This window comes from Brachypodium distachyon, chromosome 4 (assembly GCF_000005505.3).
Source record: "Brachypodium distachyon strain Bd21 chromosome 4, Brachypodium_distachyon_v3.0, whole genome shotgun sequence".
NCBI classification, from domain to species: Eukaryota; Viridiplantae; Streptophyta; class Magnoliopsida; order Poales; family Poaceae; genus Brachypodium; species Brachypodium distachyon.
Window position 1 is genome coordinate 9,231,896 of NC_016134.3, and position 13,905 is coordinate 9,245,800.

At 45.4% G+C, this 13,905-nt stretch overlaps 1 protein-coding gene and 1 non-coding gene across 2 annotated transcripts; one reads left to right on the forward strand and one right to left on the reverse strand.

The window, feature by feature from the left end:
• Positions 1-7,494: 7,494 nt before the first annotated feature.
• Positions 7,495-11,065, reverse strand: LOC100845535 (ATP-citrate synthase alpha chain protein 2). Its single transcript, XM_003577178.4, has 11 exons — positions 10,843-11,065; positions 9,926-10,102; positions 9,601-9,843; positions 9,452-9,503; positions 9,222-9,336; positions 9,067-9,148; positions 8,793-8,888; positions 8,578-8,679; positions 8,381-8,497; positions 8,184-8,300; positions 7,495-7,951 (listed from the first exon to the last, which is right to left on the reverse strand). Exons 1-11 carry the CDS (start codon positions 10,939-10,941, stop codon positions 7,880-7,882), a joined length of 1,272 nt encoding a protein of 423 aa, XP_003577226.1. The 5' UTR covers positions 10,942-11,065; the 3' UTR covers positions 7,495-7,879.
• Positions 11,066-12,080: 1,015 nt separating this feature from the next.
• LOC104584430 lies at positions 12,081-13,840 on the forward strand. Its single transcript, XR_002960016.1, has 2 exons — positions 12,081-13,342; positions 13,420-13,840. It is a non-coding gene; the product is annotated as an uncharacterized LOC104584430 (transcript).
• Positions 13,841-13,905: the final 65 nt, after the last annotated feature.

Consider the following 13,905-nt stretch of genomic DNA (forward strand, 5'->3'; position numbering starts at 1 on the left):
AGAACAGTTGGGCCAGAGAGCCACCTCGCACCAGATCTGCCGGGCACCGGGGCACTTGACGAACAAGTGATGTGAGGTTTCTAAGTTGCGGTGACAAAGGGCGCAAAAGTAGTTGTTGGGCCAGCCCCTGCGTTGGAGACGGTCGGCGCACCAGAGGCGATCGTTGAGGAGAAGCCAAGCAAAAAAATTGAGTTTTGGAGGTGCCCAAGCACGCCATACGTTGCGCTTGTGGTTCGAGCGGACGTGGCCCTCGAAGTGCAGTCTGTAGGCAGAGCGGGGGAGTAGCATCCATCGGCGGTGATAATCCAGCAGATGGTGTCGGGCACGGCAGGGAGGAGGAGGATGTCAGCGTGCTGGAGCATAGACCATACCTGGACGAACTCGAGAATGAGCTGGGTGGAGAGGTCATGGCGCAGGTCATCCACCCATTTGGAGCCATTGAGAACCTCTGAGACGGTCCGCCCTTTGCGTCGTGCATGCGCAAACAGCAGGGGGAAGGACAGACGGAGGGGCATCCGCCAAGCCAGTTGGAGTGCCAGAACTTAGCCGCCAATGGAGACACGAGTAGCCGCAGCGAAGAGGTCAACATTCATGCACGTGTGAGGTACGGGAGGAAAACTAATGGAAACATGGAAAGCAATGTCATATACGGTATTGTTACGCGGGGCAGGCCTCAGCCGATTGTAAATAACAGGAGCGAGTAGGATACTTAATTGAGCTAGAGTAGACTTCTCGTTGCTAAAGCCGGTGATCAGTACAGGATTTAATTATCGATCGGTACTCCTTTATACATTGAGGAGCTGCACACAATCACGGTCTTCAATCCAATTACAAAACTGAAGGGATAAAGGCGTAGCGACATGTGCATACCAATCTACAAAAATTGGCATGTATCTCTCAGCCTAATTATTTGGTCAAGCCCAATGTGTTTTTCTCTTGTGTGCTGATGAATGAGTGTTTTTCTCTTGTGTGCTGATCAATGAGTGTTTTTCTCCTGTGTGCTGATCAAGAGAGTTTGACATAACACAGAATTTTCCTCCAGAATTCTAAGGAATCCAAATCTTGCGGATCGAATGATCAACACAGGAAAACTTTCTAAGCATTGATACCCTAAAAAATTCTATCAAAATCCTCTGACTTAAAAAAGCACAAAAGAGATCGATCGTCAACACTTAGGGCTGTAGTGCATTGCTCATTTCGTGCATTCATGCATGTTGGCTGTGTCATTAATTGTGTGCATATCCAAAAGCATCCAAAGTCATACCAATTGTGCGTCAAAAGACATGATCTCGCCTTTGGTGTGACAAGGGAATGCAAAATTGCCATGAGCTAGTTGCATGCGGCAAAACGTAAGTTACTTCCTCTCTGAACATATAAATACTACTGATCGATCGGCAAATGCATCAGAGAGGAACACCAGTCTAAATTAACCTTAGCTCGTCAAGCACGCTTTGTGAGGTATTGGAGGAAAACTAAAGGAAATAGGACCATCAATGCGAGAGACAATAATATCAGCGGTAAGCTGACGGAGCACCTTGTGTAAATAACCAGAGCGAGTATGTTACAGTCGGCTCTCAATTACTTTACTTAGGGAAAAACTTGTCCCTGGGACTGCAGTGAAGCGGCGGCAGAAGTTTTACCCCAAGCTAACGGCAAAAAATGTGGATTTCTATTCTGGGTCGGCACGTCAGGGACTTCGCAATGCCCCGGTTTTTTAGCCGGGCGTGGATCAATCAAAACTTCTGTTCCCATGATTTTTCCATGCATGGCAACGTTTTCCCGTGGTTTCATCTCTACTTCTATTTGTCTGTCCTGAGGACTTGACAGATTTCTTTTTTGAAGTAACCATATATTTCATTAGAGAATCCACTTTTTTTTGCAAGGAAGGAAAATCTATTAATTATGTAAAGGTACACGGTCATTGCGCAGCGCGCACATTACAACATCAGGCTTCTCTCCTAACCAGCAAGTAGAGTTACGGTTCGTTCTTCCTACATTCGCCAGAATATGGCTGACACCATTTTGGCTCCTCGAGCACTTAACAATCGAGATCCCAGGCCGCCGCTGCAGCAGTTCTTCAACGAGTTTCACCTTATTGCCAAACATGGAGAGCTTAGCAGATGGGTTATTGATAAGGCTTAAGGCCTCAGCACCATCCGTCTTCACAGTGAAGTTCATGGCCGTATAGTGTCAGGTGCAGGGTGGGCAACTGTTCAGGGCCTCCAAAAACTAGGGGCCCCAAATTCGATGTTAATTATAGTTAGCTATCCTTAATTAATAATACATGCAGATTTTTAGGCCAATTAAATAGAAAAGAAAAGGACTCATAAGGAGAAATGCAAAAAGCAACAGGTCTGCTTTTCTTGTACGTGTTCATCACGTTCCGCCGATGACACGTCTTAACAATTGGCCTATCTCCAGATCAGTATGGCTTATGATCATTTGATTTAACTGATTTTTTCGTGATTTCATCGACTGCCGCCACGCCAGCCCGCCGCAGTCATCTTCCGCTACAATCGAGAAATCCACATCGCAGCAATCCAAGATAATTCCGTGCAGTGGCGCCTCCCTATGATTTCGTATTTCTACCTAAGTTCTTGTATAATCCTTGCAATTTTATCATATGAGCTTCATATTCTTATTCTTCGGTCCTTCCTAATAAATCAATCTTCTATTCCGGTCCTCCCTATATTATTTTCTTGCCTCCGCCCCTGATTCCGTGTTCATGAGTTCCTAGATACGGCCCTAGTGAAGTTTGTGTTAATTTATGAGATATAGACTCAGATTCTTTGTTTTGTGTGATGATTGTGATAATTTGTGAGAAGTGAACTCACAGTAATCCATTTTGTGACGGAGAGTCAAACAATCGTGGATGTAAACTTGGAGTCTGACTTGTGAGAAGTGATTAGTTGTGTATTCAATGGGATTCTACCAAAAATGTACTGTATTTCGTCCTCATTAATTTTGTCTCTTCGACTAATTAATGATTCTGCGACCAATGGTGCATAGCAAACAGTATCCGGCCAGTTGTTTCTTCCGCATCTGGGCACAGCGGGTCCTCCGACTTGACACTGCCATAATTTGGGCCAGAAAACCAGGCCGGAATAAGCTTTGCTGCTGATCTTGGGCCGGGAACAGTTAACAAGAACGGTTAGCGAAGCAGGCCATGGCCCTGTGAAGGAAGACGCTCCAAGATCGTTCTGAGGAATATAGCCCATAGAGGCCCAGCTAGCTCAAGTGGACTCACGCGACAAAGGAAAGCTCGAGCTTCAGCAAAATGCTCGTGCTAGTCAAATTAGCATTGTTCATGCATGAAGCAACCATGCATGGTGAGAAATTAATGTCAAAGCAACACATGCATGCATGTTAATTACGTACAAAAGTTGAGACCAGAAGAGAGTAGCCAGCTAGCTCATGCACGTATATGATATTCATCTTGACCGGCCGGGCTCCATTCTTCACGTCTATGCATGCATGTTTAATTTGTGTACAACTTGGGAAGTTGGTATCAAGCTAGCTAGCTAGAGATCTCAAGTTAATTAGCATGCAATTTTTGCGTACGTAAAATAATACAGAGGTTACTCAGCATATCAATCACACTGGATCGGATCTATCTGACAAATAATTCAAGGCGTTTTCTACCGTACCCAAAACTCCATCTGGGCCACACGGAGTAATAGGAAAGGGTATTTCTGACCTTTCACATTTTTACATTAATAAAAAACGAAAACATTAAATTCCTCTCTCTTCCTGTTTTCCTGATCTGGCGATCCCTCAGGCCGCGCCTCTCCCAGCTCGCTGCCGCCCCCTGCCAGACAGCCGGCGCCGCCGACTTCGTCTTCTCAGGCCGCCGCTGTCCTCTCTCCAGGCGTTGCCAACCCTTGTCTCCTCCTCTGTTTATACCAACCGGCGGTGGCCAGCGAGCTCCTTGATGGATGGACTATAGATGCTGCTCAGAATCGGAGCTTTGCATCGGGCAATGGGGAACGGATCAGAGGCCGGCGAGGGCGAGGCGCTGCATGTGCCTCAGAGCGTCCGTGAGTTTCCCACGCCGCCGGTCGGAACCCCGACGAGACCACGCTTGCCGGTGGAGGCGTGCAAGAAAAGCACGCACGGGCTCGCTCGCTGCGGCTTCGTTTGGTGGAGGCGAGAGCCCGCGACCTCCGGCGCTCGCCCGCGAGGCCAACCACTCCGGCGAGCACCAGGCGCTCGTGCTCCAGGAGCTCACAGGTTGCTGCGGATAGGGAGGAGGATGGGGAGGTGCTGGCCGTCGTAGGCGAGGGCGCGGGGGACAGAGGAGGAAGAAGATGTGCCTTCTTATTTTTATTATCGGTTATTTTATTTCGTGGGTTGGATTACGTTTTTGCTCTTGCTTCGGAATACTCCGTTCTAATACTCCACACATCTAAATTGGAGTATTAGGGAGTATCAACTAATCTGAGCCGTTAGATTAAAAAAATGGACGCTTTAAATTAATTTTTGGATACCGTAGAAGAGCTCTAATTTAATTAGTGCTGTTGTCAACAAGCAGCTGCAATCTTTCCTCACCTGTAAAGCAATGTACTACTCCCTCCAATTCATATTAATTGTCTCAAATTTGCTCAAATATGGATGTATCTGTGTCTAAAAAACGTCTACATACATGTAATATTTTGACAACTAATATGTATCGGAGGGAGTAGTTCTTTCTGTTAGCCACTTGGCCCATTACACTTCACGACAAATGTAGAACATTTTATAAATGTGTGTGTGAGAGAGTGAGATATCGAGCGAGAGCGAGCCCACCAGAATGAGCATGTGTGTGGATGGCAGAAATGTTCACCTTTAATTTGGTGTGACAAGGAAATGCAAAAACTGCCATCAAGCTCACAGCAGTTGCATGTGCAAATTAACTAACATCACGACGTACGGACTGCTTTATTCATTCCGAAGATATAAATACCGATCGATGGACGATCGACCGATTATCTCTAACACATCAGAGAGAAACAATAACTGCGGCAGCATATTTGCCTATCTCAGCTGCAATGAAAGTTCAGCGCGTATAGTAGAATCCCCTCTTCTCGTCATCTGTGTGAGGTATTGGAGGAAAACTAAAGGAAACAGGGCAAGAACTCTTAGACATGGTATTGTTGACATGTAGACACCTCCACACATTGTCAAAACCACTATGGCGGGCATGGTCTTCTAGAGTCGGTCAGTGGTTAGACTAAAACTTACTACTCCGGAGCATGCAGCGAAGAAGTAACGGGATGGATGGTACCCTAGGAGAGCGGCAAAATGCTCGATCGGATGTTTATTTCGGTATGTGTGCGTTAAAGTAGCAGTGAAATCAGTGGTTTTCACATATAGGGATAATGATCATTCAGTTCTCTCGGTGTCAGAATTCTCTTGGTTTTCATATATACCTTTTGTATTTATAAAATTTAATTTCAGTAGGTCTTTGACCTATTGTTTTTCATAAAAAAAAAATATCTCGGTTAGAATCATGCCATTGTGGTGCAAACTTGCTGAATATGAAACTAAATGCATGCAACACATATTTTATTGAGCCACTTGAGTAGCACAAATCATGGTGCCAAAACATACCTTTGTACAGGACAGTCTAATTAGTCAAGAACACAATTGTAGGGTTTTCTTGAAAGGGTGAACATAATTGTAGTTAAACATTGTGCATGACATGGTAAAATGTGGTACGGATGCAAAATTGTCAAGGTAATTCATACAAGTGGAATGGTAACAGAACCCTTTGTGTGGCAAGATTGCAAGAAGAGAAACGGTCGCAAGATGCCAAATAACTGGCCGCAGATGATCCGCCACCCCAAACGGACAAATCACTGACGACAACTTACATTCATGACTGACGTGCGGGCCGTCAGGAAATAACTTGTTTTCCCGACGTGGATGACTTGCCTTCACGGCTGTTTATTATTCCTGACGGAACTCAATATAACCTTCAAGAATAGGGTCAACTGTGCGGAACGTTGTACTTCTTCGTGACGGTTGGCTGAACTGTTAGGATTGTGCACATAGGCCGTGAGGAACATTTTTGGGCCGTCAAGAACGAATTTCAGCTGCTGCGCGCGCTGTCTACGGGGCAAAGTTTTTGGACTTTCTCGTGCGAAAATTGGCCTTTTTTCCCGACGTGGAACGGACCCATCGTCAGGAACAAAGGCCGGACTTGTCAAAATCTTACAGTTAAGAGAAATGATCATGCAAGAGAAACTATCGCAAGCTTTGCCTAATCTCCACGAACATCCAGCTGTGTCTCCGTATGAACCTACGAGGTATTGGAGAAAAACTAAGGACAACCCAATAACTAGATATTAGAACCGGCTCCTTTGAAGCGTCATTGTTGGAGTTGTCCCGCTTTGTCAAAGGCTAGATAGTTAGTCGTAGGAACTGTTGGTGGTAACTACGAGAAGGTGGAGAGCAGTTTGAGGAAAGGCCGGTATATAGAAACCAGGTTAAGACTTCAAGAAATTGTCTGTCGTTTTGGTTGAGCACAACTAGTTGGCCCTCAAAATTTCTGCAATTAATCTACATCGTTCTTCCTCAAGCACCAGGTTCCTTTCGCAAGGAAGAAAAGTGCTTTCGTGCTTATTTGGTTGTGTTGAGAGACTGTGACAAGTGTACATGACCATACATACAAATAGGATGGTACGTAACAGACTCAACTATACAAAGGGCCATCAGGTTCATACCGGTTGCATGTGGCAAACAGCAAGGCCACTTTCTGCAAGTGTGCATATATATACTGATCATAGGTAAACATCCAAGAGACATGGTAGCTTAGCCTACAAGCAAATTAAGAATGCCCGGTACAATTTTTCCGATATATCTGTGATGTATTGGAGGAAAACTAATAGCTACATGACCACAAATGATTTGTATGGTGTCCTCAATAGCCACTTAGATGGATCCATTGTGTAAACAACCAAAGCTTACTTTGATAAGGCCTTTTAATATGTAGGTAATGGTTAGAGCTCACAGTCAGTGTCAACGGAAACCAAACCGTGATCCATTGCATATCTCATTTGCACTCAGTTCTTGTTTTGACTGGAAACTGTTGGGGAGGCCTTCACAGCATGCGCCTGGTACATGTATATAAGGGTCGGTGCATCTTGTGATTCAGTATTAATTCCAATCCGATTGAGAATTTTGTACTAATTTCAAGGCCAAATTATTGAGCAATGCAAGAGTTTATCTTTTTTGTATAGTACAAACTCTATCCAACAGCATTATCTATTTTCTTTTTTGCTCACGTGATTCTTATATAACTCAGAAGTGCTTTTTTGTCAAAATTCAACACGGCGGTCTTTTTTTTATTCATTCACTGAACTCTTGTTCGATCCAAACGATAAATTTTGAGCGTTAAATGTGCCAGACAGCAATTGGGATATAAGGCAGTTGAATCAAGTTGATGCTTGCTACAGATCCCTACCAGTCTTATGGTAATACATTATAAGCCCTCATGTGCCAAGATGCAAAAACTGACACAAATATCAAAGTCCATACCACTTGAACTTCAAAAGATAACTAAGTTCAGGAAATACAGTTTTGCTATCCAGAGAAGGCAGGAACATCATTATTTGTGTATGAGCACATTATAGTGTGGTGAGACCCCCAAAAAAAATGCAGCTCAATGAGCAGGTCAAAAAAGAAAATGCTAAACCTTTCATTTACTGCATGGCAACCATAGTGTCTGCTTTCGGACAACATTCTATGTGTTTGTTTAATTAACTTCAGAAAAAGGGTAATCAACCACGTAATGGTGAGGTACTGCAACTACATTCCCATTTATGCCGCAGCCATGGCGCCTCCAGTTTCTTGTTTGCAGGTGCCAAACTACTCCACAAGACCACAACTGCATTGTGATTTATGCTGCAGCCATGATGCATTCAATTGCTTGTTTGCAAATGCCGGTCATTGTCGCTTCGGGTCCATAGACCTGCAGTAATTGTTCAATACAGAATCAGCTCAACTATGCAGGGATAGTGACTCAGAACCCCCAACAATGAACAGATGGATTCCCTCTTTTGCATTAACTTTCTTCAGAGAAATAAGTTTTTTTTCATTTTCTGAAAATAACAGGTAAAGATTTTCCATAGCAAATAGAAGTAGCTCAACATGAGCTTTTCGTATAGGGTTCGTAGCCATAGAAGATAATAACTAGACCATACCTCAATTGGAACGCCAATTTCTGCACCAAGCTTGCGCATTTTAGCCAGTCCAGTTCGGTAATTTGGTCCACCTCGTCGAACATAGAGGTGCATCCTGGAAGCCTTTAACTTGGATTCCTGAATGTAAATTGCAGAAGTGACAGTTAGATGACTGGCAGTGGTGCCAAGGGGATTCCAGATTGGCCGGTCCTATATACCTTCTCTCTTAAGGCCCGAATGATGCCACTAAATGTGGCAGCGACATCAGTGAAGTTGGCTATACCACCTCCAATGAGAAGGGCTCTCTTACGGCCATCAGGATCAGCAGTTGCACACTGCATTTAATCACACTGTTAACAGATGAACCTACATGACGTGAAGAGCAGTGCGATAAATGGTTATCTTAATTGCTTACATCTAGTACTACTCTTGCATATTGCAGAACCTCCTCCTCGTTGGGAGCACCACTGTACTCTGCATAATTTCCTAACTCTGAAGCATATCCCAAATCTCCAACCTGGTAGGGCAACAGGAAACCTTAGTTATGTATACAGGCCAATTCTGGTCAACAGGTGCTAAGATGGAATACTTCGACAGCTAAATTAAAATGAGGCAAGATCTTGTGCTTACTGTGTCAGCATATATGACACTGGCACCACCTCCTGCAACCATTGTCCAGATGCGTCCCTTTGGGTTCAAAACTGTAAACTTCAGAGATGCACTGGTCTGAAAGAATGAAGATGACATATCACACTTTGCGCACAACCAAACGAAACATACAGTTCAGTGCAAGTATTTGTATTTACATTCATGTGAAAACCTAAGTGATAGTAGTATATTGGTAACTCATACTTCAGGTGGAAAAAGGAAGAAAAAACAGAAGCATTATTCGAGATTTCAATACCTTATCGTCCAGGTCATGGATAAAGCTTTCTGTAGAGCTGAGAACTCTGCCAAATGGTAGAGGGAATTCTACATTTCCCCACCTGCACATTCATCATAACTATTTAATACAAGAACCACATGGAGAATCATGTCGTTGCGAAGCAAGAAACTCACTTCTTGAAGTTCTTGAAAGATGCAGTGTCATCCAGTTCTCCTCTCATGTCAAGCGGATATGGCTCCCCATTCACCATGGTGAATGGGTTCATCTCAATAAATGAGAAATCCAAGTCTGCAAAAAGGAGTAGATTTATAGTGAATACGGTATGCCAAGAAAGCTGTTGATGAATAATATTACTACAAATGACAAGTGGAATACTAGTGGACTCTCTCCAAATCTGCAGTACCTTGGAACACAGCAAACACTCCTTGAATGAAATCACTGATCTTTCCACGTGCCTGATGTCCAAACAAACAGTGAAATTATGAACATGTGCCAAAGGAATGAAATCAACCACACGACTTATGGAGGCCAGTAATGTTACAGTATAGGTACCTCCAGTGGAAGGGCTGCAATCAAGGGAGCATAGGCATCAGGTGCCATTGGCTTCTCAGTTGGAAGAAAGACTGTCTTAACCTTGTCCCAGTTCTCCTCGATTTCAATTCCTCCACATTCAGAGAAGCTAATGGTGCTGCCCAACCTCTCCGACACAATTGAAAGGTAGTACTCTTGATCATGTGGCACAAACGGCTCAACTATGAAGGTCGTAATAGGAGCCTTGCAGCCACCCATCTCTACCTGAAAAAATCAATCATGTGTACACAGATCAGAAATGGCTTGGTTCTCAACCACACAAAGGATAAGAATGGCCTTCAGTTACCTCGACTCCGAGCCGCTCCTTGACAAACTCCTTGACTTGCACAATGTCCAGGTTGAGTGCCACGAGGCCACTCTTCCCACGCTTCCCAAACAGCATGTCGGGCTTCACAACCAGCTTCATGGTCGACAGCCATGGATACTGGTTCACTAGCTCCTCGAAGTCTGTTGATTGCGTGACCTATTCAGTGGCAGGTTAAAAAATTCAGGCAACACAATCTGGTCAGGTAGCAAACATGGAGACACTTGCTTCAAATCAGAACTACCAAAATTTCAGAACAATTATTTAAGACTGGACTGATTCATAGCACAATCTTATAAAATTCAAACCAGTTGATTGGTTCCCGCCTATTATTTGATGACTCCAGAAGAAATACAAGAAAGAAGTGCTGAATAATCAAGTGTCACTGTCACCTGCCTAAAGGATGCAGGCGACCAAACAACCTCAACAAACAATTCAGCTCAACAAACAGTTCAGATACAGTCCAAGACAGCTTCGGATCTAAGTAACAAAGCAACAGTTTTGCAAGATCCGCCGCACCTAACGCAACCACCATTTTTCTCACTGCAGCAACCAATCCACTTCACATACTTGAAATGGACAAAATCGCACCTTTATTGCTACAGGTTACTCCTAAACGAAGAAAATTCCAGTGATAAATCTCCCAATTGCCAATGCCTGTTGCCTAACACCAGACAAATCTCGAGCAAGATGCCCAGATCCCCATCCAAAACGAGGACCTACACTTCATAAACCGCAGCCTGCACTTCAGTGCCACATCGGTCGTCAGAACCGGATCCTAGCACTCCCCCAGCACAGCACAGGACGCAAATGAAATGTAGAGATCCAAACGAGGGATCACTTAAAAACTCCGAAATTTGAGATCGGGGGAGAAGAGGGTTGCGCAATGAGGGACAGACCTGGGCGGAGAGGATTTGGAGGTCGATGGCGGCGAGGCGCTTGAGATGCTCCCTGAGGAGGCGTTTGGAGTCGTACTCCCGGATCTTCTTGCGCGCCATTGGCTCCGGCAGGGCAGGGCTCCCGGAAGGTTCTGGAAGCTTCTGCAGAGAGAGCGCTTGCTGGTTGCTGGTAGGCGAGCTTTGGTGCACGTAGCGCAGGAGGAGAGTGATTTATACAAAGGAGTAGGACTTGTGTTGTTGGTTAGAAGATGGGATCTAAGCCACCACCAACCACTGTCAAGAAATAAACAAAGAAACTAATTCAAACCAAAAAAAGTGATAACATTACACTAAACATACTCATTGAGTTAGTACTGTATATACTCCGTACATGAGATGGCATATATGTCTGATTAGATTCCATTAACCAGATTTCAACGTCTAGGTAGTACTAATTTGATTCACATAAACAGAAATAATTAATTAGTAATTGATTCTTTCTAAATTGGTTGATTTTTTTTTGCAGGATTAATTTGTAGACGGATAGTAGGTAGATAGATTAATTCGTAGACGGGTAGTAGCTAGTTGTTGGGTTGGATTCGATCGACGTGGGTGAAGATCGAATTTGCTTGCAGTTGATGAGTTGAAGATGATGTTTGCTTAGTTAGGAGGAGTGTCGATGGCAACAGTAGAACGAACTAAACCGCAAACAGCCCACGCACGCCCCCTGCACCAATTTTCACCTCAAAGAAAACCCTGCGGCTAGTTTGGTTGGACTTCTGAGTACTTTGAAGACTATAGTGAGTACTTACTCCAATTCATAAGAGTGTCGCTTACTTAACTACAAAAATTGTACTACCTCATTTTACGAATCGGAGGGAGTAATAGTTAATTTCTGTATTCACTCATTTTTCTCTCCCTAGTCACTCGTTTTCATTCACATCGTGACTCCTTCTATTCCCCACCCGTTCCCTCCTCCTATTCCTGAATACGCCGCAGCCGCTGCTGCGCCTCCTCCTTTCCTGATTCACGCGTGACGACCGTCTCCTCCCCTGTTTGATGTCGTGGGCCGCAGAGGTCATTGTTGTCGACGGGATCCGGCGGATCCAAACCCGATGTTCGAGATCCGGAGGGTGGATCGCTCTTCCGTGGAAGGCGTCGGGAGAAAGCCAGCTCCGGACAGGTGATTTTTTTTTGCAAAGTTAATTTTAAAAGTTGATCAAAGCAAAAGTTGAAAAATCAAAATATAAAAGTTGATTTTAAAAGTTGATGCCCACGTTTGAAGCCCAGCCCAAAGCAATAAATGCCCACGTCTCTACTCCTTTGCCGGCCCACAGCCCAAACCATTGGCTGCCGGCGAAGACACAACAAAGAGCGGTTCCTGCTCGCCGCCGCCGTCGACAGCAATCCGGCCGTGCTGCTCTGCTCTCCGACCAAGCACCCGCCCTCTTCTCCGGCCAAGAAGCTCGTCTCTGATCGGTCCACATCCAAAAGCGGGCCCCACTCATGGGACTCATGGCCGCCGCCGCCGCGCTCCCGGACTGGGTGATCCTCGACCGCTTCATCTTCCTCAGGAACGCCGCCGCCGCCGCACCCTTCCCGGCCAGCAAGGGCTACGACGCACCATTGACAGCCTCCAGCTCCACCTCACAGGGCATCCAATTCCGCATCGCTCTTCGCCTTGCCGATCCCCCAACCACCTCCCGCCTCTACGCGTACTTCCCACCACCCCTCGTGGATCCGGACCGCATCGGCTGCAGTCTCCTGGAGGCCCACGGCGACCTCCTCCTCTTCGGGGTCACCGACGAGGTCAAGCCCCGCGACCCCTTCGACGACCGCCTCTGCTGCCAGGACCACTTCCTCTGCAGAGTAGCCACATCGGATCATCATCTGTTCCTCAAACGGCTTCCGGAATATACCCACCGGATCTTGGTGGGCAAAGACAAGTATGATGGCCATGATGTTACTATGCAGCGTCTGTTTTATCCTAAATCCCGGTATCTTGCGCGGCCGCGATGAACGAAAACAAGATTGTTTCGCCGTAGCGCATCTGGACAGGATTTGTCAGCTTCCAAGCATCTGGAATACAGAACTGGTCAGGACTGTTCATCCTCATTCCTCGATGACGATGAGGGAAGCTGAAATTTCTGTGCTCCATGCCAGCGTATCATCTTGTGATGCTGCTGCTGATGGTGCCGCCGTGTGGGAGGTTAAGCGATTTCCGATCCTCCATCCTCAGCATGAAGACTTGGATATCTGTGGTTGGGCGACTGACGCCGTGTTCCCCTTCAAGGCTTACATCTGCTGGGTTGATTACTACGTCGGAGGTATCTCATTCTTCGATGTGTTTGCACAAAGTCCTGAGGTCTCTTACCTTGAGTTGCGTAGCTGTGCTCGGCATCAGTACTCATATGATTTCAAACGAAACGTAGAGATGTACCGGAGCATGTGTGTCACCAGAGACGGTGATTTTCTCAAGTTTGTTTGTGTCGACCTGAGGATGGCGAGTTTGGTGGCCCGGTGACATCCTCTACTGGTTTCACCATAACCTCCCATGTTTTGAAAGTAACAGAGAGAGGGAAGATGGTGTGGTGTTAGGATGCTTCCATGAAATTAGATAAAGTGTGGCCTTCTATTTGCGCAAACTTTGCGTGTGACCCAGAAGATGTTCTAACATGTCCTCTTGTGAGTATGGAGAATGCCGATCGGCTGCATTTTCTCTTCTCTGAGACCATGGATGATGACATCGACAAGGTTTCGGTTGTTACCATTGATATGAATACCGAGACACTAGTGTCAATTGATCCCTACATTAAAGGGGGAGCTGAGGATGACACGCTCGAGGAAAAGTGTCGTCTTCGCAAGAGTTTTCTTCCCTCCAAGTTCCCTCATGCCACCAAGGTATTTGCACCTGACATATTTAGTCGTGCAGTGTTCATCAACTGCATACAAACTGTTGCTTTTGTTGATCTTTATTTATGCCGAGCATATATGGGAATAACCAACGTCCTATGATTGTTCCTGTTGTTGACCTGGGGATATAATGAGACAAGAATTAGGGAGGATGACAACAATTTGATGTTC

Excerpts from the sequence above, each read along its gene's own strand:
- LOC100845535 (XM_003577178.4), bottom strand. The coding sequence starts at position 10,941 with ATGGCGCGCAAGAAGATCCGGGAGTACGACTCCAAACGCCTCCTCAGG. Across the intron at positions 9,504-9,600 it reads TTGCAGCCCTTCCACTGGAG|GCACGTGGAAAGATCAGTGA; the intron begins GTACCTATACTG and ends TTTGGACATCAG. Across the intron at positions 7,952-8,183 it reads AAATTGGCGTTCCAATTGAG|GTCTATGGACCCGAAGCGAC; the intron begins GTATGGTCTAGT and ends CAATTACTGCAG.